The sequence below is a fragment of the Sebastes fasciatus genome, chromosome 13, assembly GCF_043250625.1.
Source record: "Sebastes fasciatus isolate fSebFas1 chromosome 13, fSebFas1.pri, whole genome shotgun sequence".
Taxonomy (NCBI): Eukaryota; Metazoa; Chordata; class Actinopteri; order Perciformes; family Sebastidae; genus Sebastes; species Sebastes fasciatus.
Window position 1 is genome coordinate 32,966,315 of NC_133807.1, and position 26,536 is coordinate 32,992,850.

The window sequence follows — 26,536 nt, forward strand, 5'->3', positions numbered from 1 at the left end:
TGCTACAGCAAACGCCTAAAGTCCAAAACTTTGCTGTCTAACAGAGTTAGCATGCAGCTGTAGCTCTGCTCTGTCTAGCTCTGCTTTTCCTGTCAATGTGTGAAACCCAAAGTGTTTCCATCCTTTACTGGATGTGTAGTGTTTACCACGCTGGATTTAACATGGGAGGGTGCAGGTCGTATCCACGCTGACCCTCCAAAGTTTTAGACTCTCTGAGGTTTGTTTTGGTTGACGGATACGGAACGGATATGACGTCACGTTACTCAGACTACCACAATAAAAGTGGTAACTTCCTTTATTAAAATCAGCCATACCAGTGATGCTGAGATAACAGAGTGTTCCCAGTGGTGGTGGTAAATAGAGGAAGTAGTTTTTGTATGACTCTCCTATTATCGTCTCTCACTGTGTGTCTCTGGCACAGTAATACACTGCTGTGTCCTCGGTCTTCAGACTGTTCATCTGCAGATAGACTTTATTGCTGGAGTCATCTCTGGAGATGGTGAATCTCCCCTGGACTGACTGGGAGTAGTAGATGCTGGTACTGTAAATAGCAGCGATCCACTCCAGTCCTTTTCCAGGAGCCTGTCTGACCCAGTGCATCCGGTAGCTGCTGAATGTGAATCCAGAGGCTGTACAGGTCAGTCTGTGGGATTCTCCAGGTCTTTTAATCGCTGGTTCAGATTCTGTCAGAGTCTGACCATCAACACCTGTCAAGATATAGAAATACATCATGAGAAATATGTCAGTTACACAAATAAAAATTATATCAACTCCACATCAGTGTAAATGTTGACCTGTCCAGCAGCAGATGGTTAAAAGCAGCAGTCCTGTCCTATAGTCCATCATGTTAAACTGTGTGTCCACTGTCCTCTGTCCTCCTCTCTGCAGTCAGATAAGTAGAGGTGGAAGACATCTGAGTTTTGCATTGACTCCTCCTCAGTCTGCATCTTGTCAAGACTTTAACAATAGTTTACTAGTTTTACAATCTTCCTGAAGTCAGTGTTTTTAATTACAATATAATAATAATACACACCAAATAACACTTTAACAAATGTTGTTTATTATGTTATACTGTTGATTTCCCCACAACTTCATAATTTATACCATTATATGACATCAGGGGAAAGAAAACCTCAATAGGAATAAAAAAAAAAAAAAAATGTTGAGAATATTAATGAAGCTTCAAAAACATTCAGGACCAGTGTGTAACCCCTAATACCTGTTTTCAGTCAATAAAAATAATATATATATATATAAAACAATATTAGAATGACACTGATCTTCTCATCTGACCCTCAACAAGCGTATTGTGTAAAATGTGTAACTTAATGTGTTTGTTAACATGTTGGTCTGAGCCCAGAAGTCATTCTTTACTTTAGTGATTCCCGGGGAGCGCTCACCTTTAATTGTTATTTGGCACCAAAAACAATTTATGATTCTTTGTTTTAAAGCTGCAGTAGGCAACAAAACTTTTAGCATCATTGGACAAGAAATCCCATAATAACCTTTCAGCTTGTTGTAATTCAAGGAGAGATAACTAGACTTCTGCTCCTCCTCATGGCTCTGTTTTCAGGCTTTAAGGAATCTAGAACATGACGGGAGACTTTGACCAATCACAGGTCATTTCAGAGAGAGAGAGCGTTCCTATTGGCTGTGCTCCGGCTGGTGGGCGGGGCTTGGTATTTCCTTCAACTTGATCTCAACATGGCTGCCGGGTCACAAACTTTCTCATTTTACAGCTAAACGGTACACTACAAGATGATTCTGAGGACATGTGAGGAGAGAAATAATCATTACAGTAACAGAATATTGATTCATTATAACCCCGCAACAACGTAGTCGGGGGTTTATAGCGCTCCGCGTGTCCGTCCTTTCTGTCTGTATCAGTCTCACTCCCAAATGCTCCTTATGATCGTAATAATTGATGACAAAACACATTAATAACTGCATTAATTGCACACGCAGGACATCCTGAAACACCGTAAAACACAGCGGTGGCAGCAACTTGACGAAAGCGCTGCGTTTTCCATAAACACTACTATATATGATTCATCAGGACGATGTGGGTCTGAGCTCCAGAGGAACTATAGTGTGAACAGAAAGAGAACTTAGGCCTCTTTTCTGTTGGTCCCCTTTAAGACGACTGAGATTTAAGACAAAGAAAACCACATTTAGACATCAACAGTCTCAATAAAACTGAGACTCAGTCAGTTATTCAGCATCACATTGTTGGTAAAAAACAAACAGGAAGTCAAACACCACAAAATCACCTGCAGCTCATCTAGTGGCGTTGTTATACTGCTCTTTACTGCCATCATATTTGAGGTCTCCTACTGCCCCCTGTTGGTCTTTGTAAGAATACATTCTTTAAGGTTTTTGTACAGCTTCTCTGGTAACTTTAACCAGTGTGTGTCTCTGGCACAGTAATACACAGCAGAGTCTTCAGGCTGCACGTTCTGTCCGTTTAGAGTCACTGTGTTGCTGGAAGAGTCTAAACTGATACTGAACTTGTTCTTCAGTGAATCTTTGTAGTATGTGGTTGAACCTTGTCTCATTCCGATCCACTCCAGTCCAGCAGAGCTCCAGAGAACATGGTTGATGTTGAAGCTGACGTGCTGTGAACTCCTCTGACAGCCTGATGTGATGTTTTATAGCTGAAGCTCACTGAGTTTGCATATATAGAATCAAACATATATGAAGCATCAATGTTGGTCTAACTGGAGCCAATAGAAGAGTCTGTTCACTGTTTTTATATCTGCAGAGTGAAAACATGTCTGGAAATCACCTCTGCTTCACATCTCATATTTTAATGTCATTACACGCTCACAAACATTTAGAAAAAGTCTCATTTACAGAAATAAAACTACTGTTAACTTTGTTTTACTGTCAACTTTTAATACCTGACTGTATTATATTTACATTTATTAACTCCTAACTGCATTTATTCACACATTTTGAGTGATATATAATACATTTTACTGCACAATGCATACTTTTACTTTAAATACTTTAAGTATATTTTACTTTTACTTTAAGTACTCTGTGTGATGTGACTCAGTGTGGTGCTGCTGGTCTGCAGGTTTTTACATAAAAGACTTTTAATAGTTTCAGATGTTTGAAGAAACTCTGAGCCTCTAGAGGAAAACAGCTGCTCAGGAACTGAAACTAACTCTTTAAAATAAATGAAGACTATGGGAGTTCATAGTTCATTTATAAGTCACTTTTGTATTAATCAGTATATTTGACCTTCATCAGTTTGTGGTTGTGTCCGATATAAAAACAGTCTTCATCAAATATTGTATTGTTTATAGGTTGTGTTGCAGGACATGCCAGGACCAGTGATGCTGAGATAACAGAGTGTTCCCAGTGGTGGTGGTAAATAGAGGAAGTAGTTTTTGTATGACTCTCCTATTATCGTCTCTCACTGTGTGTCTCTGGCACAGTAATACACTGCTGTGTCCTCGGTCTTCAGACTGGTCATCTGTAGATAAAGTTTACTGCTGGAGTCATCTCTGGAGATGGTGAATCTCCCCTGGACTGACTGGGAGTAGTGGATGCTACTACTATAAATATAAGCGATCCACTCCAGTCCTTTTCCAGGAGCCTGTCTGATCCAGCTCATCTCGTAGCTGCTGAATGTGAATCCAGAGGCTGTACAGGTCAGTCTGTGGGATTCTCCAGGTCTTTTAATCACTGGTTCAGATTCTGTCAGAGTCTGACCATCAACACCTGTCAAGATATAAAAATACATCATGAGAAATATGTCAGTTACACAAATCAGAACTATGTCAACTCAACATCAGTGTAAATGTTGACCTGTCCAGCAGCAGATGGTTAAAAGCAGCAGTCCTGTCCTATAGTCCATCATGTTAAACTGTGTGTCCACTGTCCTCTGTCCTCCTCTCTGCAGTCAGATAAGTAGAGGTGGAAGACATCTGAGTTTTGCATTGACTCCTCCTCACTAGAAGGAGTGAAGCTGATTTGTCTGGTAACTTTACTTTATTTGTCCCTCAGTTTTGGACCTCAGAGGACAGATTAAACAGTGTCGTCTTTTCAGTCTCTCCTCAGAACTTTATTTTCATCTCCTTACTGAGCATTTTTAAAGAATCATCTCACTACATCTCTTACAACTTTGTGTTTCACGTTATTTTACTTTATATCATTATTATTATAATTATCATTATTATTATTATTATTATTATTATTATTATTATTATTAATAATAATAATAATATTATTATTATTATTATTATTATTATTATTATTATTATTATTATCATCATTATTATTATTATTATTATTATTATTATTATTATTATTATCATCACCATCATCATCATTATTATTATTATTATTATTATTATTATTATTATTATTATTATTATTATTATTATTATTATTATTATTATTATTATTATTTTTATGATTATTATTATTCCCTGTAAACAGCAGCAGATGAGAGCTCATGGAGTGATCATATGCTCCAAACAAGTCAACTCTTTTCTGTCTCTCCTTTCTGATGTAAAATCTGTAAACTAGTCAGAACCATAAAAGTCCGACTGACTGATCATCTCAGGTGTGATTGATGTCATTTAGGTTAAAGGTTAGAAGTCCATCAGAGTCCTGGTGTCTTTGAGGAAAACATTATTTATAGGTTTCTTTGAGACAATCAACTTTTAAAAACGTATCTAGTTTAGGGTGGACTGAAGTTACCGGTTAACTTTCTAAATATATAAATGCTCCTTTTTTATCGCTGTAAAATGATTTAATTTCAGAATTTTGTAGATTTTATGTATTTTTCATGAAAATGAAATTGGTGTAAAATCTATAAATCACATGGAAGCTTTCTGTTTTAAAATGTTAACAAAAGGTATGTTTTTTTAATGATCTTCATGCATGTACTTATTAAGACATGTGGACCCAGTTTCACCACACTAATACAGAGAATTTAATCAACAATATTACAAAATAAAGTGTTGCTGAGATAACAGAGTGTTCCCAGTGGTGGTGGTAAATAGAGGAAGTAGTTTTTGTATGACTCTCCTATTATCGTCTCTCACTGTGTGTGTCTGGCACAGTAATACACAGCAGAGTCTTCAGGCTGCACGTTCTGTCCGTTTAGAGTCACTGTCTTGCTGGAAGAGTCTAAACTGATACTGAACTTGTTCTTCAGTGAATCTTTGTAGTATGTGGTTGAACCAGCTCCGCTTCCGATCCACTCCAGTCCTTTCCCTGCAGGCTGTCTGATCCAAGCTGTCCAGTAGCTGCTAACAGAATAAGAGACCTGACAGGTGATGGTCAGACGTTGACCTGGCTGCACAGTCACAGAGGCTGGCTGAGTCAACGTTTCACCCTTCACACCTGTTAAAAAACAAGAACATGTTTTATTATCACAAAAATATCAAGTTGTACTGTAAAAGAAGAAGTGTTGACAGATCCAGAGAGACTCACATCCAGCTGCCAACAGCAGCAGCAGAGCTCCAGAGAACATGGTTGATGTTGAAGCTGACGTGCTGTGAACTCCTCTGACAGCCTGATGTGATGTTTTATAGCTGAAGCTCACTGAGTTTGCATATATAGAATCAAACATATATGAAGCATCAATGTTGGTCTAACTGGAGCCAATAGAAGAGTCTGTTCACTGTTTTTATATCTGCAGAGTGACAACATGCCTGGAAATCACCTCTGCTTCACATCTCATATTTTAATGTCATTACATGCTAAATAGGAACATTTAGAAAAATGTCTCATCATTTACAGAAATTAAACAACCGTTAATTTTCCTTTTAACTATTAATGCATAAATCTATTCTGCTGACAACAATCTGATATTAAAACATGATGTACATTCTTGTTTATTTAGATTAGGATCATTATTCTTATCGTGAACATGAACATTTTCTTATTACATTCAGATAGAGAAGACTTTATTGTACCAACCTGTCAACATCCTCTCCATGTCTATAGGCTGTTGACCTCATTCATTTTACCATTGGACAGGACATGGGACGGATCAGGAATTACTTATTTAGGTATAACAGTCACATCGCGTTTTACAGGACTGATTAGCATTTACTCCGATCCGTGTTGCACGGACGGACTGTGAAACCTTTTCTTCTGTGTAAAGGGGAACGTAGTGATGTGTAATTAATGCTTGATTCACAAGTCATATATAAATGTAAGGAAGCGTAAAACACAGTTAATAACTTTTTAAAATGTAACTTTATAATTTTAAACCGTTTTTTATAAAATTAAATGCACTTATTTAACAATTTTGATTTATATTAATGTAACGATAAAGAGGAAGTAAAAATCTGTTAAAATGCAGATTTTAACTGTCTCACAGTCAATACCTGTGTTTTAACAGTTTATGTATGTAAAGTACTAAGTTATGCAAAACGACAAAATATTTCTTTCTTTAGGGATATATTTTCTTGCACTTATACACTTTTAAAGATTAATAACAGTGTTTTTTATGTATTTGAAAGCAGCATAACAAATGTATTTTTTTGTTGTAAAATCACATAAAATCCTGCTACTTTTATCAGTAAAGAATATTTTATTTTCACGGATAGTTTTATTAAAATTAGCATTCAAAAGCCTTTAAAAAAAACAGATATTTAATGTATTCCATTTATACAGATTTATTTTGTTAAAACACATGACACATTTCAATAAACATTTAATTCTTGTAATTTTTACATGATTTTTTTTCTCATTTTGAAATACAGGAAAAAATGTCAAATGCTTGAGAAAAAAGGATTTTTTTTACTGTGTAGACGTTTCTCTGCAGTTTAAACACAACAACGATCCTTTGACTGCTAATATTATAATTTCATCACATATATAAACTCCATATAAGGTAGTGAGCTGTAGCTGTAGTTCAGCTCAGTTAAGATCTGGTTTTAGTGATTTTATAAAATAATTTTCATTCCCATATTTATGACTCTCTTTAGATTCCACATCATTTACAGATATTATTGTCTTCATTTGTAATAAATGTTGAATTTGTAGAAGTTTAATTTCAGAAACCAGATGCTGTTTTTGGCCCTTTCATGAATAACTGATCTTTATTGTGTTTTTAATGTGTTTTCAGGAATATGTATAATGCAGGTATTAATTTATTGTTAATATAAAACAAGTTGTGAAAAAATTCAATATAAAAATAAATTATAGGCTAATTGTTATGAAAAATCTCTTCATGGTTGTTGTCTATCAGTCCAGTCAGAATGAGTCCTGTAGGATTTTGTACAGCTGCTCAACCAACTCCAGTCACTGTGGGTCTCGAGCACAATAATAAACAGCAGAGTCTTCAGTCCTCAGACTGTTCATCTGCAGATACAGCTGCTGTCTGTTGTTGTCTCTGGAGACGGTGAACCGGCCCTGAACTGACTGGGAGTAGTATTGGGTGGTGCCAGTATCAGCATAAGCGATCCACTCCAGTCCTTTTCCAGGAGCCTGTCTGATCCAGGCCATCCAGTAGTTGCTGAATGTGAATCCAGAGGCTGTACAGGTCAGTCTGTGGGATTCTCCAGGTCTTTTAATCACTGGTTCAGATTCTGTCAGAGTCTGACCATCAACACCTGTCAAGATATAAAAATACATCATGAGAAATATGTCAGTTACACAAATAAAAACTATGTCAACTCAACATCAGTGTAAATGTTGACCTGTCCAGCAGCAGATGGTTAAAAGCAGCAGTCCTGTCCTATAGTCCATCATGTTAAACTGTGTGTCCACTGTCCTCTGTCTTCCTCTCTGCAGTCAGATAAGTAGAGGTGGAAGACATCTGAGTTTTGCATTGACTCCTCCTCACGTGGAAGTTTGGCATTCTTTTGTTTGGTGAAAATTAAATGTGAATGAGTCCTGTGATTGACTGGATTGACATTCTGATAGAAGTATATGATGTCCATCCCCATGCTCTATTATGTCTCATAAGTTGTTGCAGCAATGTTCGGGTTGATATCATTTGTTACACAGATTTGGTGCTAAATTTAACCTTTTTATACTACTGGAAAATTTTATCAAAATGATCAATAATCCCTCCAAAATACCACATTAAGACACCAAGACCTTGAGGAAGACCATAGAAAAAGCCATGCTGTGATTTGGGATCAAACACTTTTGACAATTTGGAGATTTCTGCAAGAATTGCATTTTTTTTGGTGATTGGATGGAAAGCAAGTGTGTTGTGTAAACTGCTCAAAAAACCCCTTATTGATCAATCTAGCTAGGAAAGCCATCCATCCTCTGAATGCTCTAGGTCTCTAGTTTGATCCATCCATCCTCTGAATGCTCTAGGTCTCTAGTTTGATCCATCCATCCTCTGAATGCTCTAGGTCTCTAGTCTGATCCATCCATCCTCTGAATGCTCTAGGTCTCTAGTTTGATCCATCCATCCTCTGAATGCTCTAGGTCTCTAGTTTGATCCATCCATCCTCTGAATGCTCTAGGTCTCCAGTCTGATCCATCCATCCTCTGAATGCTCTAGGTCTCTAGTTTGATCCATCCATCCTCTGAATGCTCTAGGTCTCTAGTTTGATCCATCCATCCTCTGAATGCTCTAGGTCTCTAGTTTGTGGCTGTAGAGTTTCATGAGGCTGTGATTATCCTAGAGGTCACCACAGGTTATTTTATACAGTGAGGTCACTGAAATGTCTCTTATGGGGACTAATATCATCACACATGAATACAGTTGGGCTCATTGGATCCACAAGAGTCTCAGCTTTACAGTGATACCCAATTTATTTAATTCAATACTGTTTAGGGACCCCAGTATGCAGAAATATTCAAATCAACATTTTTAAATAGGAGACAATAACACATTTATACTACATGTGATTATCATAAAGTGGGCATGTCTGTATTTAGCCCAACTTTGGACGTTTTTTATTTCCTTCCTGACATGGTAGCATGACATGGTTGGTACTAATGGATTCTTTAGTTTTTTTTAGTTTCATCTGATATCTGTGTCTTCACTCTAACCCTAAAACTGAACCTACTGGAGCCTCTGAAAGACAGTAAAGTCAGTCGGGATCTCTGGCGGTCTCAGGGGGGTTTTAGGTCTGTTTCTGTCTTCAGTGTGACAGTGAGCTGGTGTTGAAATCATTAGTGGTCTGAGGGCTCCTCCTCTGGTGGCTTCATGTTAGAAGTGTTCAGGAACTGAGGGGTTTTTGTTCAGGTCTACTGATGGTTTATGTTGTTGTGGCTCTCTGGCACAGTAATAAACAGCAGAGTCTTCAGGCTGCACGTTCTGTCCGTTTAGAGTCACGGTGTTGCTGGAAGAGTCTAAACTGATACTGAACTTGTTCTTCAGTTAATCTTTATAGAATGAATCTCCAGTAGATCTCATTCTGATCCACTCCAGTCCTTTCCCTGCAGGCTGTCTGATCCAAGCTGTCCAGTAGCTGCTAAGAGAATAAGAGACCTGACAGGTGATGGTCAGACGTTGACCTGGCTGCACAGTCACAGAGGCTGGCTGAGTCAACTGTTCACCCTTCACACCTGTGGAGGAGAACATGTTGAACAGTGAATCAGTGTAATAACGGTGAACAGTCGGAGTGCTGTGATCATACTGTCAGTGTCTCTGCCTCAGTGAGACTCACAGGATCCAGCAGCCAGCAGCAGCAGCAGCAGAGCTACAGACATCATGGTTGGTGTTGAAGTGATGGGAGCTTCTCTTCTTCTGCTGCAGCTGACAGCATGATATCAAGTCTTTATAGCAGACTGTGAGGAAGTTCACTTTGCATAGAGAACGACACCGACAGGCTATAAAAGAAGGGTGGACTGTCCTGGCACAAGTAGTCAAAGAAGATGTATTTATTATTTAAAACATGAACTTAAATTTCCAGGTTTTTTAGACAATCATGTTCACATCCAGACGGCCATGACAGCAGTACGAGACTGTATCACCGGACTACTCTAATAATCCAGTGATACATGAATGAATTGGTTTGCTGCAGATAGCCACAAACTTCATGTGGGGTTACCGTCTGCAATCGGTGTAATCTATAACTCCATCTGATTTGTCTCAGGTCTCTCTAGTGTTGACTCTAGGGTCCTCTCTAGTTTTGTTTTATAGTTTCTAACAACCTGGTGAGGTGATAGTTTGAGTCTGAACTTGATAGACTGTCAGAGATGATTGTTACCTCTGCTGTCCAATAGTCCTGATGGTGGCGCTACAGCAAACGCCTAAAGTCCAAAACTTTGCTATCTAACAGAGTTAGCATGCAGCTTTAGCTCTGCTCTGTCTAGCTCTGCTTTTCCTGTCAATGTGTGAAACCCAAAGTGTTTCCATCCTTTACTGGATGTGTAGTGTTTACCACGCTGGATTTAACATGGGAGGGTGCAGGTCGTATCCACGCTGACCCTCCAAAGTTTTAGACTCTCTGAGGTTTGTTTTGGTTGACGGATACGGAACGGATATGACGTCACGTTACTCAGACTACCACAATAAAAGTGGTAACTTCCTTTATTAAAATCAGCCATACCAGGACCAGTGATGCTGAGATAACAGAGTGTTCCCAGTGGTGGTGGTAAATAGAGGAAGTAGTTTTTGTATGACTCTCCTATTATCGTCTCTCACTGTGTGTCTCTGGCACAGTAATACACTGCTGTGTCCTCGGTCTTCAGACTGTTCATCTGTAGATAGACTTTACTGCTGGAGTCATCTCTGGAGGTGGTGAATCTCCCCTGGACTGACTGGGAGTAGTAGATGCTGGTACTGTAAATAGCAGCGATCCACTCCAGTCCTTTTCCAGGAGCCTGTCTGACCCAGTGCATCCGGTAGCTGCTGAATGTGAATCCAGAGGCTGTACAGGTCAGTCTGTGGGATTCTCCAGGTCTTTTAATCGCTGGTTCAGATTCTGTCAGAGTCTGACCATCAACACCTGTCAAGATATAGAAATACATCATGAGAAATATGTCAGTTACACAAATAAAAATTATATCAACTCCACATCAGTGTAAATGTTGACCTGTCCAGCAGCAGATGGTTAAAAGCAGCAGTCCTGTCCTATAGTCCATCATGTTAAACTGTGTGTCCACTGTCCTCTGTCCTCCTCTCTGCAGTCAGATAAGTAGAGGTGGAAGACATCTGAGTTTTGCATTGACTCCTCCTCAGTCTGCATCTTGTCAAGACTTCAACAATAGTTTACTAGTTTTACAATCTTCCTGAAGTCAGTGTTTTTAATTACAATATAATAATAATACACACCAAATAACACTTTAACAAATGTTGTTTATTATGTTATACTGTTGATTTCCCCACAACTTCATAATTTATACCATTATATGACATCAGGGGAAAGAAAACCTCAGTAGGAATAAAAAAAAAAAAAAAATGTTGAGAATATTAATGAAGCTTCAAAAACATTCAGGACCAGCGTGTAACCCCTAATACCTGTTTTCAGTCAATAAAAATAATATATATATATATAAAACAATATTAGAATGACACTGATCTTCTCATCTGACCCTCAACAAGCGTATTGTGTAAAATGTGTAACTTAATGTGTTTGTTAACATGTTGGTCTGAGCCCAGAAGTCATTCTTTACTTTAGTGATTCCCGGGGAGCGCTCACCTTTAATTGTTATTTGGCACCAAAAACAATTTATGATTCTTTGTTTTAAAGCTGCAGTAGGCAACAAAACTTTTAGCATCATTGGACAAGAAATCCCATAATAACCTTTAAGCTTGTTGTAATTCAAGGAGAGATAACTAGACTTCTGCTCCTCCTCTTGGCTCTGTTTTCAGGCTTTAAGGAATCTAGAACATGACGGGAGACTTTGACCAATCACAGTTCATTTCAGAGAGAGAGAGCGTTCCTATTGGCTGTGCTCCGGCTGGTGGGCGGGGCTTGGTATTTCCTTCAACTTGATCTCAACATGGCTGCGGGGTCACAAACTTTCTCATTTTACAGCTAAACGGTACACTACAAGATGATTCTGAGGACATGTGAGGAGAGAAATAGTCATTACAGTAACAGAATATTGATTCATAATAACCCCGCAACAACGTAGTCGGGGGTTTATAGCGCTCCGTGTGTCCGTCCTTTCTGTCTGTATCAGTCTCACTCCCAAATGCTCCTTATGATCGTAATAATTGATGACAAAACACATTAATAACTGCATTAATTGCACAGGCAGGACATCCTGAAACACCGTAAAACACACCAGTGGCAGCAACTTGACGAAAGCGCTGCGTTTTCCATAAACACCACTCAGATGTTTATGGGCTTAATGGGGTAAAAAATAAACAGGAATTCAAACACCACAAAATCACCTGCAGCTCATCTAGTGGCGTTGTTATACTGCTCTTTACTGCCATCATATTTGAGGTCTCCTACTGCCCCCTGTTGGTCTTTGTAAGAATACATTCTTTAAGGTTTTTGTACAGCTTCTCTGGTAACTTTAACCAGTGTGTGTCTCTGGCACAGTAATACACAGCAGAGTCTTCAGGCTGCACGTTCTGTCCGTTTAGAGTCACTGTGTTGCTGGACGAGTCTAAACTGATACTGAACTTGTTCTTCAGTGAATCTTTGTAGTATGCGGTGGCTCCAGTAGCTTCCATTCCGATCCACTCCAGTCCTTTCCCTGCAGGCTGTCTGATCCAAGCTGTCCAGTAGCTGCCAACAGAATAAGAGACCTGACAGGTGATGGTCAGACGTTGACCTGGCTGCACAGTCACAGAGGCTGGCTGAGTCAACGTTTCACCCTTCACACCTGTTAAAAAAAACAAGAACATGTTTTTTTATCACAAAAATATCAAGTTGTACTGTAAAAGAAGAAGTGTTGACAGATCCAGAGAGACTCACATCCAGCTGCCAACAGCAGCAGCAGAGCTCCAGAGAACATGGTTGATGTTGAAGCTGACGTGCTGTGAACTCCTCTGACAGCCTGATGTGATGTTTTATAGCTGAAGCTCACTGAGTTTGCATATATAGAATCAAACATATATGAAGCATCAATGTTGGTCTAACTGGAGCCAATAGAAGAGTCTGTTCACTGTTTTTATATCTGCAGAGTGAAAACATGCCTGGAAATCACCTCTGCTTCACATCTCATATTTTAATGTCATTACACGCTTACAAAGTCTCATTTACAGAAATAAAACTTCTGTTAACTTTGTTTTACTGTCAACTTTTAATACGTGAATGTATTATATCTACATTTATTAACTCCTAACTGCATTTATTCACACATTTTTGAGTGATACATGATACATTTTACTGCACAATGCATACTTTTACTTTAAGCACTTCAAATATACTTATCTGCACAATGCATACTTTTACTTTGAGTACATGTTACTGCACAATGCATACTTTTACTTTGAGTACATGTTACTGCAAAGTGCATACTTTTACTTTAAGTATATTTTACTGCACAGTGCATACTTTTACTTTAAGTACTTTAAGTATATTTTACTGCACAGTGCATACTTTTACTTTAAGTACTTTAAGTATATTTTACTGCACAGTGCATACTTTTACTTTAAGTACTTTAAGTATATTTTACTGCACAGTGCATACTTTTACTTTAAGCAATTTAAGTATATTTTCCTTTTCCTTTAAGTACTCTGTGTGATGTGACTCAGTGTGATGCTGCTGGTCTGCAGGTTTTTACATAAAAGACTTTTAATAGTTTCAGATGTTTGAAGAAACTCTGAGCCTCTAGAGGAAAACAGCTGCTCAGGAACTGAAACTAACTCTTTAAAATAAATGAAGACTATGGTAGTTCATAGTTAATTTATAAGTCACTTTTGTATTAATCAGTATATTTGACCTTCATCAGTTTGTGGTTGAGTCCGATATAAAAACAGTCTTCATCAAATATCGTGCAGTGTTGTTTTGATTTGTTACATTATTATGATTCTGTTGTTTCACTTTTAAACACAAACAAACCAGATCTAAAAGCTCATGAGAAGAAAGTTGAATACAATAAAGTTGAAAATCTCAGCCTCACTTGGACAGGCATGTGTATCCTGTCTGTCTTTGACTGATGTAACGACATAAACACTACAGAATTATAGACGAGGTGTAAATGTATTTAAGTAATATTTGTCTATAATTTAAACACATTTATGCTGAGTGAACTTGATCTCACTCCAGACTCCTATAAGGTAAGACATCGTCATCATCATCATCCATCACACTCTTCTTTCTTCTTCTTCTTCTTCTTCTTCTGCTTCTTCTTCTTCTGCTTCCGAGGAATTCTGCCTCCCCATATATGAAAATAAACCAAACTTTACACATACAGTAGGTCCAGTCCTCGGTTAAACTTCCTCTCCTGTCTGTGTGGGCTAATATTCCTGATGGTGGCGCTACAGCAAACGTCTAAAGTCCAAAACTTTGCTATCTAACAGAGTTAGCATGCAGCTGTAGCTCTGCTCTGTCTAGCTCTGCTTTTCCTGTCAATGTGTGAAACCCAAAGTGTTTCCACGCTTTACTGGATGTGTAGTGTTTACCACGCTGGATTTAACATGGGAGGGTGCAGGTCGTATCCACGCTGACCCTCCAACGTTTTATACTTTCTGAGGTTTGTTTTGGTTGACGAATACGGAACGGATATGACGTCACGTTACTCAGACTACAACAATAAAAGTGGTAACTTCATTCATTAAAATCAGCCATACCAGGACCAGTGATGCTGAGATAACAGAGTGTTCCCAGTGGTGGTGGTAAATAGAGGAAGTAGTTTTTGTATGACTCTCCTTTTATCGTCTCTCACTGTGTGTCTCTGGCACAGTAATACACTGCAGAGTCTTCAGGCTGCATGTTCTGTCCGTTTAGAGTCACTGTGTTGCTGGAAGAGTCTAAACTGATACTGAACTTGTTCTTCAGTGAATCTTTGTAGTATGCGGTGTATCCAGTACGTTCCATTCCGATCCACTCCAGTCCTTTCCCTGCAGGCTGTCTGATCCAAGCTGTGTAGTAGCTGCTAACAGAATAAGAGACCTGACAGGTGATGGTCAGACGTTGACCTGGCTGCACAGTCACAGAGGCTGGCTGAGTCAACGTTTCACCCTTCACACCTGTTAAAAAAACAAGAACATGTTTATTTATCACAAAAATATCAAGTTGTACTGTAAAAGAAGAAGTGTTGACAGATCCAGAGAGACTCACATCCAGCTGCCAACAGCAGCAGCAGAGCTCCAGAGAACATGGTTGATGTTGAAGCTGACGTGCTGTGAACTCCTCTGACAGCCTGATGTGATGTTTTATAGCTGAAGCTCACTGAGTTTGCATATATAGAATCAAACATATATGAAGCATCAATGTTGGTCTAACTGGAGCCAATAGAAGAGTCTGTTCACTGTTTTTTTTAGGATCATTATTCTTAATATAAACATGAATATTTTCTTATTACATTCAGATACAGAAAACGTTATTGTACCAACCTGTCAACATCCTCTCCATGTCTACAGGCTGTTGACCTCATTCATTTTACCATTGGACAGGACATGGGACAGATCAGGAATTACTTATTTAGGTATAACATTCATGTCACACTTTACAGGACTGATTAGCAATTACTCCGATCCGTGTTGCACGGACGGACTGTGAAACCTTTTCTTCTGTGTAAAGGGGAACGTAGTGATGGGTAATTTATGCTTGATTCACAAGTCCTATATATAAATGTAAGGAAGCGTAAAACACAGTTAATAACTTTTTAAAATGTAACTTTATGGGTTTAAACCGTTTTTTATAACATGAAATGCACTTATTTAACAATTAAAATTTATACTAATGTAACGATAAAGAGGAAGTAAAAATCTGTTAAAATGCAGTTTTTAACTGTCTCACAGTCAATACCTGTGTTTTTACAGTTTATGTATGTAAAGTACTAAGTTATGCAAAACGACAAAATATTTCTTTCTTTAGGGATATATTTTCTTGCACTTATACCCTTTTAAATAGATTAATAACAGTGTTTTTTATGTATTTAAAAGCAGCATAACAAACGTATTTCTTTGTTGTAAAATTACATAAAATCCTGCTACTTTTATGAGTAAAGAATATTTTATCTTCAAGGTTAGTTTTGTTAAAATTAGCATGCTAAAGCTGTTAAAAACGACAGGTATTTAATGTATTCCATTTATACAGATTTATTTTGTTGAAACACATGACACATTTCAATAAACATTTAATTCTTGTAATTTTTACATGTTTTTGTTTTGTCATTTTGAAATACAGGAAAAAATTATAATTGCTTAAGAAAAGAGGATTTTTTTTACAGTGTAGACGTTTCTCTGCAGTTTAAACACAACAACGATCCTTTGACTGCTAATATTATAATTTCATCACATATATAAACTCCATATAAGGTAGTGAGCTGTAGCTGTAGTTCAGCTCAGTTAAGATCTGATTTTAGTGATTTTATAAAATAATTTTCACTCTCATATTTATGACTCTCTTTAGATTCCACATCATTTACAGATATTATTGTGTCTTCATTTGTAATAAATGTTGAATTTGTAGAAGATTAACTTCAGAAACCAGATGCTGTTTTTGGCCCTTTCATGAACAACTGATCTTTATTGTGTTTTTAATGTGTTTTCAGGAATATGTATAATGCAGGGTAATGTATTAATTTATTGTTAATATAAAACAAGTTGTGAAAAAATTCAATATAAAAATAAATTATAGGCTAATTGTTGTGAAAAAACTCTTCATGGTTGTTGTCTATCAGTCCAGTCAGAATGAGTCCTGTAGGATTTTGTACAGCTGCTCAACCAACTCCAGTCACTGTGGCTCTCGAGCACAATAATAAACAGCAGAGTCTTCAGTCCTCAGACTGTTCATCTGCAGATACAGCTGCTGTCTGTTGTTGTCTCTGGAGATGGTGAACCGGCCCTGAACTGACTGGGAGTAGTATTTGCTGCTGCCACTACCACTACTGATAGCAAAGATCCACTCCAGTCCTTTTTCCATGAGCCTGTCTGACCCAGTGCATATCGTAGCTAATGAGATTGAATCCAGAGGCTGTACAGGTCAGTCTGTGGGATTCTCCAGGTCTTTTAGTCACTGGTTCAGATTCTGTCAGAGTCTGACCATCAACACCTGTCAAGATATAAAAATACATCATGAGAAATATGTCAGTTACACAAATAAAAACTATGTCAACTCAACATCAGTGTAAATGTTGACCTGTCCAGCAGCAGATGGTTAAAAGCAGCAGTCCTGTCCTATAGTCCATCATGTTAAACTGTGTGTCCACTGTCCTCTGTCCTCCTCTCTGCAGTCAGATAAGTAGAGGTGGAAGACATCTGAGTTTTGCATTGACTCCTCCTCACTAGAAGGAGTGAAGCTGATTTGTCTGGTAACTTTACTTTATTTGTCCCTCAGTTTTGGACCTCAGAGGACAGATTAAACAGTGTCGTCTTTTCAGTCTCTCCTCAAAACTTTATTTTCATCTCCTTACTGACCGTATTTAAAGAATCATCTCACTACATCTCTTACAACTTTGTGTTTCATTTTGTTTTACTTTATATTATTATTATTATTATTATTATTATTATTATTATTATTAATATTATTATTCCCTGTAAACAGCAGCAGATGAGAGCACATGGAGTGATCATATGCTCCAAACAAGTCAACTCTTTTCTGTCTCTCCTTTCTGATATAAAATCTGTAAACTAGTCAGAACCATAAAAGTCCGACTGACTGATCATCTCAGGTGTGATTGATGTCATTTAGGTTAAAGGTTAGAAGTCCATCAGAGTCCTGAGGCCTGTACTACGAAGCGAGTTCAACATACCCAGGGTATGTTCTCGTTATCTGGCTTCACTAACCCTAACAAACCAGATCACGCTAAACGGTCCCACGACGCTGGTTATCAACTCAGTAAATCAACCCAGGGTTTCTCAGTCTGGCTGTGAGCGCGTTCACATGAACGGGGGCGGGGTTTACAGCATCTGACCAATCACAAACATGGACAAGTCTACTGACAGGCAGGGCTGCACATTTTACAAAGGAAGAGCAAACTATATTACACAAATACCAAGAAGTTAAACACTTAATCCAGACTAAAAGTAACACAGTTGAAGCTGCCAAATGCAGGAAGAACAGCTGGAAAAAAAAATAACTCCCGATGTGTGAATGCGTAAATTAACAGACTTATTAATTTAACGGAACACTCACAAGTCAGATGTAGTCGTCTAGATATAAATAGGAGTGTAATGGATGAATGGATTACACTTTTTTATACGCTGTGGCTAAGAAGAGGCGTGTGTGACTATTTCAACCTTCTTTCAGCTGTGCTGAAACGGACTTGAGAGCAAGTAATAAAAAGAAATATAAAAACATAATTCAAAGCGGTAAACACCCACAGCATAAATCCAACTGTCCTTCCTTCATCTGTCAGTTTAAACTGTGTTGTTTTTAGTCTGATTATGACGGTAACTTCTTCATATTTGTGTAATATTTTCATACAATCACAGCACAGAGCTCTGATTGGTCAGTAGGCGGTGCTTTTATACGAGCTGATCTCTTATCTGGAACATAACCTTCTCCGGAGCAGGTTAGCTGTTCAGCATCAGTTACCATGGCGATCTACCCCGGTAGGAAGTGATCCACCTTCGTTAACCCTGAAGTTATCGCGCTAACGCCAAATCCTGCTTTGTAATACAGACCTCTGGTGTCTTTGAGGAAAACATTATTTATAGGTTTCTTTAAGATAATCAACTTTTAAAAACGTATCTAGTTTAGGGTGGACTTTAATTTATTAATTTTGGGGATTTTATGTATTTACGTTTTACGTTTTTCTTAATGATCTTCATGCATGTACTTATTAAGACATGTGGACCCAGTTTCACCACACTAATACAGAGAATTTAATCAACAGTATTACTAAATAAAGTGATGCTGAGATAACAGAGTGTTCCCAGTGGTGGTGGTAAATAGAGGAAGTAGTTTTTGTATGACTCTCCTATTATCGTCTCTCACTGTGTGTCTCTGGCACAGTAATACACTGCTGTGTCCTCGGTCTTCAGACTGTTCATCTGTATATAGACTTTACTGCTGGAGTCATCTCTGGAGATGGTGAATCTCCCCTGGACTGACTGGGAGTAATGGATGTCGGTACTATAAACATAAGCGATCCACTCCAGTTCTTTTCCAGGAGCCTGTCTGATCCAGTGCATATAGTAGCTGCTGAATGTGAATCCAGAGGCTGTACAGGTCAGTCTGTGGGATTCTCCAGGTCTTTTAATCACTGGTTCAGATTCTGTCAGAGTCTGACCATCAACACCTGTCAAGATATAAAAATACATCATGAGAAATATGTCAGTTACACAAATCAGAACTATGTCAACTCAACATCAGTGTAAATGTTGACCTGTCCAGCAGCAGATGGTTAAAAGCAGCAGTCCTGTCCTATAGTCCATCATGTTAAACTGTGTGTCCACTGTCCTCTGTCCTCCTCTCTGCAGTCAGATAAGTAGAGGTGGAAGACATCTGAGTTTTGCATTGACTCCTCCTCAGTCTGCATCTTGTCAAGACTTTAACAATAGTTTACTAGTTTTACAATCTTCCTGAAGTCAGTGTTTTTAATTACCATTTTATACTAATAATAATAAATAACACCTTAACAAATGTTGTTCATTATGTTATACTGTTGATTTACCCACAAATTGTTCATAATTTATACCATTATATGACATCAGGGGAAAGAAAACTAATGAGAATATTAATGAAGCTTCAAAAACATTCAGGACCAGCGTTTAACCCCTAATACCTGTTTTCAGTCAATATAAATAATATATATATATAAAACAATATTAGAATGACATTGATCTTCTCATCTGACCCTCAACAAGCGTATTGTGTCAAATGTGTAACTTAATGTGGGTGTTAACATGTTGGTCTGAGCCCAGAAGTCATTCTTTACTTTAGTGATTCCAGGTGAGCGCTCACCTTTAATTGTTCTTTGACACCAAAACATTTATTATTTATGTATCTTTGTTTAAAGCTGCAGTAGGCAACAAAACGTTTAGCATCATTGGACAAGAAATCCCATAATAATCTTTCAGCATGTTGTAATTCAAGGAGAGAAAACTAGACTTCTGCTGCTCCTCATCTAGCACATGACGGGAGACTTTGACCAATCACAGGTCATTTCAGAGAGAGAGCGTTCCTATTGGCTGTGCTCCGGCTGGTGGGCAGGGCTTGGTATTTCCTTCAACTTGATCTCAACATGGCTGCAGGGTCACAAACTTTCTCATTTTACAGCTAAACAGTACACTACAAGATGATTCTGAGGACATGTGAGGAGAGAAATAGTCATTACAGTAACAGAATATTGATTCATTATAACCCCGCAACAACGTAGTCGGGGGTTTATAGCGCTCCGCGTGTCCGTCCTTTCTGTCTGTATCAGTCTCACTCCCAAATGCTCCTTATGATTGTAATAACTGATGACAAAACACATTAATAACTGAATTAATTGCACACGCAGGACATCCTGAAACACCGTAAAACACAGCGGTGGCAGCAACCTGACGAAAGCGCTGCGTTTTCCATAAACACCACTCCATAAACACTACTATATATGATTCATCAGGACGATGTGGGTCTGAGCTCCAGAGGAACTATAGTGTGAACAGAAAGAGAACTGAGGCCTCTTTTCTGTTGGTCCCCTTTAAGACGACTGAGTTTTAAGAGTAGATGTGAAAACACCGTCAGACTCAGTTATTCAGCATCACATTGTTGGTAAAAAACAAACAGGAAGTCAAACACCACAAAATCACCTGCAGCTCATCTAGTGGCGTTGTTATACTGCTCTTTACTGACATCATATTTGAGGTCTCCTACTGCCCCCTGTTGGTCTTTGTAAGAATACATTCTTTAAGGTTTTTGTACAGCTTCTCTGGTAACTTTAACCAGTGTGTGTCTCTGGCACAGTAATACACAGCAGAGTCTTCAGGCTGCACGTTCTGTCCGTTTAGAGTCACTGTGTTGCTGGAAGAGTCTAAACTGATACTGAACTTGTTCTTCAGTGAATCTTTGTAGTATGTGGTTGAACCTTGTCTCATTCCGATCCACTCCAGTCCAGCAGAGCTCCAGAGAACATGGTTGATGTTGAAGCTGACGTGCTGTGAACTCCTCTGACAGCCTGATGTGATGTTTTATAGCTGAAGCTCACTGAGTTTGCATATATAGAATCAAACATATATGAAGCATCAATGTTGGTCTAACTGGAGCCAATAGAAGAGTCTGTTCACTGTTTTTATATCTGCAGAGTGAAAACATGTCTGGAAATCACCTCTGCTTCACATCTCATATTTTAATGTCATTACACGCTCACAAACATTTAGAAAAAGTCTCATTTACAGAAATAAAACTTCTGTTAACTTTGTTTTACTGTCAACTTTTAATACCTGACTGTATTATATTTACATTTATTAACTCCTAACTGCATTTATTCACACATTTTGAGTGATATATAATACATTTTACTGCACAATGCATACTTTTACTTTAAATACTTTAAGTATATTTTACTTTTACTTTAAGTACTCTGTTTGATGGGATTCAGTGTGATGCTGCTGGTCTGCAGGTTTTTACATAAAAGACTTTTAATAGTTTCAGATGATTGAAGAAACTCTGAGCCTCTAGAGGAAAACAGCTGCTCAGGAACTGAAACTAACTCTTTAAAATAAATGAAGACTATGGGAGTTCATAGTTCATTTATAAGTCACTTTTGTATTAATCAGTATTTTGACCTTCATCAGTTTGTGGTTGTGTCCGATATAAAAACAGTCTTCATCAAATATTGTATTGTTTATAGGTTGTGTTGCAGGACATGCCAGGACCAGTGATGCTGAGATAACAGAGTGTTCCCAGTGGTGGTGGTAAATAGAGGAAGTAGTTTTTGTATGACTCTCCTATTATCGTCTCTCACTGTGTGTCTCTGGCACAGTAATACACTGCTGTGTCCTCGGTCTTCAGACTGTTCATCTGTAGATAAAGTTTACTGCTGGAGTCATCTCTGGAGATGGTGAATCTCCCCTGGACTGACTGGGAGTAGTGGATGCTACTACTATAAATATAAGCGATCCACTCCAGTCCTTTTCCAGGAGCCTGTCTGATCCAGCTCATCTCGTAGCTGCTGAATGTGAATCCAGAGGCTGTACAGGTCAGTCTGTGGGATTCTCCAGGTCTTTTAATCACTGGTTCAGATTCTGTCAGAGTCTGACCATCAACACCTGTCAAGATATAAAAATACATCATGAGAAATATGTCAGTTACACAAATCAGAACTATGTCAACTCAACATCAGTGTAAATGTTGACCTGTCCAGCAGCAGATGGTTAAAAGCAGCAGTCCTGTCCTATAGTCCATCATGTTAAACTGTGTGTCCACTGTCCTCTGTCCTCCTCTCAGCAGTCAGATAAGTAGAGGTGGAAGACATCTGAGTTTTGCATTGACTCCTCCTCTCAGTGTAGAACTGGATCTGAATGGATCTCAGTTCCTGTTTGGTGAAACTGGAGAATGAATGTTTAATGTACAGGAGTCATTCCTCCCAGTAGAATTTGTGCAATAGGTCGACAAACACATTATATATCATTTTGGTTGTCTTTCATTATTCAGCTCAGTCTGCATCGTGTGAAGACTTTGACAATAGTTTAGCAGTTTAACAATATAAAGTGAGTATTGTTAATTAAATTTTAATTAAAACACAAACAAACACCAAATAGCACCTTAATGAATGTGGTTCATTATGTTCTACTGTTGATTTAGTGTTCATCAGTCATGTTTTTCAGTCAATACAAAGAAAGTGTTATTCCTGTTTTGTTTCCTGTTAGATGAAGAGCTTTTCAATCATTAGTGGTCTGAGGGCTCCTCCTCTGGTGGCTTCATGTTACAAGTGTTCAGGCACTGAGGGGTTTTTGTTCAGCTCAAACTTCATTATATCATAAATATCGATTTCTTTAATCTAATTTGCCCCAAAATAACATGGATGGTTCCTACTATGGTCTTTGCAAAAAAAATAGATTAATGACTACTTTGGTTGAATTTTGGGTGTTTTATTCAAATTTATATCATCTGTGGTCACAGGTGTCATTATTTGTTGCCGTGGTTTCAAACCAATATTCTGACTAAACTTTGACACATACCAGCCTGTGATAATCCATCAACATTATGTTCCTCTGATAATAGTCAAAATAATTCATAATTTCTGCTTTCTTTACTAAAACATTTGGTATAATTTTACGGAAATTAGGTTTATTAACATTAATTTCATGCAGCAATTGTCAATAACATATCAAACATTTTTTTTATATCACAATAAAGAAGACTAAACACAACAGTAGATAAGTTGAACAGTTGAACATCTATTTATTGTCTCGATCCACAGTCCCTGCAGAACTCTGTGCATATTGATAGTTTAACTTCACTCCAAACTCCTGCAAACTAAAAGAAGTAAAGACTTCAATCTCAGGTTAGACAATTAGAAAAAACAAAAAACATTTAACTACACAAATGCTGTTTATTGTTCAGCTGCTGTGTTTAATGCAGCTCTGTTATGGAATAAGCAAGAATATGCCTATTTAGTGATGTGATTTCTACATTCACATCTCTGTTTAGAAATGTGTTTCTAATCAAACATTACTGGTTCTCACAAAGTGTTCGGTGTAACTGTATCCTATCAGTTTCTGGGACTACTTCAAGTGAAGACGTTCATCATGATTGTGGTCAGAATGAGTCCTGTAGGATTTTGTACAGCTGCTCAACCAACTCCAGTCACTGTGGCTCTCTGGCACAATAATAAACAGCAGAGTCTTCAGTCCTCAGACTGTTCATCTGCAGATACAGCTGCTGCCTGTTGTTGTCTCTGGAGATGGTGAACCGGCCCTGAACTGACTGAGAGTAGTAGATGCTGCCACTGTTACTATTCCAAGCGATCCACTCCAGTCCTTTTCCAGGAGCCTGTCTGATCCAGGCCATGTGGTAGCTACCGAATGTGAATCCAGAGGCTGTACAGGTCAGTCTGTGGGATTCTCCAGGTCTTTTAATCACTGGTTCAGATTCTGTCAGAGTCTGACCATCAACACCTGTCAAGATATAAAAATACATCATGAGAAATATGTCAGTTACACAAATCAGAACTATGTCAACTCAACATCAGTGTAAATGTTGACCTGTCCAGCAGCAGATGTTCGTGAGTCATTCCTCGAGGTCAGTCGATTTAAAGTTTGTCTCACATGTTTTCAGTGAGGCAGTATTGAAATCGTTATGATTATTATTCTCCGAAATTAATATAATTTTTGAGGGGTTAAACATGCTCAGAAACGAACAACACTTTGAATCAGAAGTGGTGAAAATGTATATATTTTATGGGTTTTACGTATGGGTGTGGCAAAATGGCTCAAAAGCGTTAACCAATTACATTAACCAATCTGCTCCAAATATCTCATGCGCGATAAAAGTCCCTGTCTGACGACATCCACATAGTCACAGCACCACCTACTGGCAAGAGGAAGTCACAGGTTGTGTACATTTACAACATACTCCTCACAGATTAATCAGATCCCTCTCAGAATTTATCAGAAAAGCCTTAAGACCTGGATGATGCTTCCTTTGCGAAGATTGTGAGTTTTCATCAAATGGCGGTGCCGTGGCGGCATGGCGAATTTTGATGTCTCGCGTCACGTTTGATGGGAGTTCAGGCCTGAAGAAATCTATAGGCCAATTTTCAATCATACTCATAGCGCCACCTAGTGGCAACAGGAAGTTACAGTCACCATATTTTGGCATATTACTCTTAGCAGGTTAACCAGATACACCTCAAATTTGGTCACGAATATGGTAAGACCTTCATGATGCCAGACGGCGAGGCTTTTGAGTTTTCGTGAAATGCCGTTGCCGTGGTGATGCATTGTTTGCCATTAAACAGGAAGTTGTTTTTTAGGTGCTAGGGTGGCTTAAAAACAAAAGAAACTTGGCACACTCATTAAAAGTGCTAAAATGTGTTAACGGATTTTGTTTGTGTGCTTGGGTGTGGCAAGGGGGCTCAATAGCGCCCCCTACAACATTTCAAAGAAGCAGGCCTTGCAGTACGTTTCACCTAGATGTACAAAATTTGGTAGACACGTCTCACATGTAGCCTTAAAAAAAAAAGTCTCTTGGGGCCATGCTCTAAACCCAACAGGAAGTCGGCCATTTTGAATTTTGTGTGATTTTATTTATTTATTTATTTTTTTATGTATTTTTGGCCATTTCCAGGCTCTGTACTTTAACAAACTCCTCCTACAGATTTAACCCGATCAACTTCAGATTTGGTCAGTACAATTTTAGGACCTCGGTGATGAAAAGTTGGTCAAAGCTTGAGTTTTTATGAAACGGCGTTGACGTGGCGTGGCGGAGAATTTACATGATTCTCCATTGAACAACGAACTATTGTAACTCAACTGTACTTGGTCCAATCTTCCCCAAACTTGACCTACTCCATAGCAGTCCAGGCCTAAGGACATCTACATGGCAATATTGACTCATAGTCATAGCGCCACCTACTGGCAACAGGAAGTCAGCGTTATGTGAATAACATCATCCAATTTACATGAAACTGACACTGTGTGGTACACACTTGATAATGAGCAATATAATTAAGTTTAGCTCAATAATCTACAGCTTCCCTCTGATATCCACAAGCATTTTTTGTAAATTGGTTTATTGCCATCTCATCATGTTCATCACCATCCATCTAACCAATGGACATTTCACCTTGATGATTATGTTCTGATCCAGTTCACTCTGTCATCCAATGTTTTTCAGCTTATTTTCAAACTGATTTCATATGATTTTTGGTTTGTACTTATGGGTAATTTAATATTGGATAATGCTTTGATATTTGAAATAACTGTGAGTGATGTAACCTCATAAAGAGAATAAATATGTACTCATGAGTTTAAAATGTAATGAGGATATGTCAGCGTGTTTTAGCAGTTGGTGAGAGAACCCAGATGTTATTAAGATCACTGCAGTTTGTTGTCTGTGGAGGTTTTAGTGCAGCTGCTCCACTGTCTTCAGTCACTGTGTGTCGAGCACAGAAGTAAACAGCAGAATCTTGTGCTGTCAGGCTCTTGACCTCGAGGTACTGAGTGCTGCTGGGCACATCTTGAGTAAAACTGAAACGGCTTTGAAAGGAGCTGGCATAGCTCGGAGTGTTTGTATTTGTGTTTATCCACCCGATCCACTCCAGAGCTTTTCCTGGTCTCTGTCGTATCCAGTTAATAGCATTGCTTGTCATGGTATAACCAGATATGATACAGGACATCTTCACTGTCTCTCCAGGTCTTTTCACCTCAGAGGGAGATTGGTCCAGTTTGATCTCACTCCAGACTCCTGTAAGGTAAGACATCGTCATCATTCACACTTATATTTACATCACAAGTTAGATATTTACAGAATCAGTAAATCAGAATAGATTTGCTCACCATGAATAGCAACTACAAATAATAAACTCCAGATAATGGTATTTTCCATTTCTGGGATAAACGCTCTAGTTCAGAGCTTTCTGATCTGAGTGT

At 38.3% G+C, this 26,536-nt stretch overlaps 2 gene segments (V, D, J or C); both read right to left on the reverse strand.

Annotated features, from left to right (window-relative positions):
- Positions 1–5,056: 5,056 nt before the first annotated feature.
- On the reverse strand, positions 5,057–5,491 carry LOC141781647 (immunoglobulin heavy variable 3-23-like). The segment is given in 2 exon segments: positions 5,057–5,361; positions 5,452–5,491. Coding segments are annotated over 2 exon segments (345 nt in total).
- Positions 5,492–14,726: 9,235 nt separating this feature from the next.
- On the reverse strand, positions 14,727–15,165 carry LOC141781331 (Ig heavy chain V region 5A-like). The segment is given in 2 exon segments: positions 14,727–15,034; positions 15,126–15,165. Coding segments are annotated over 2 exon segments (348 nt in total).
- Between the last annotated feature and the right edge of the window lie 11,371 nt (positions 15,166–26,536).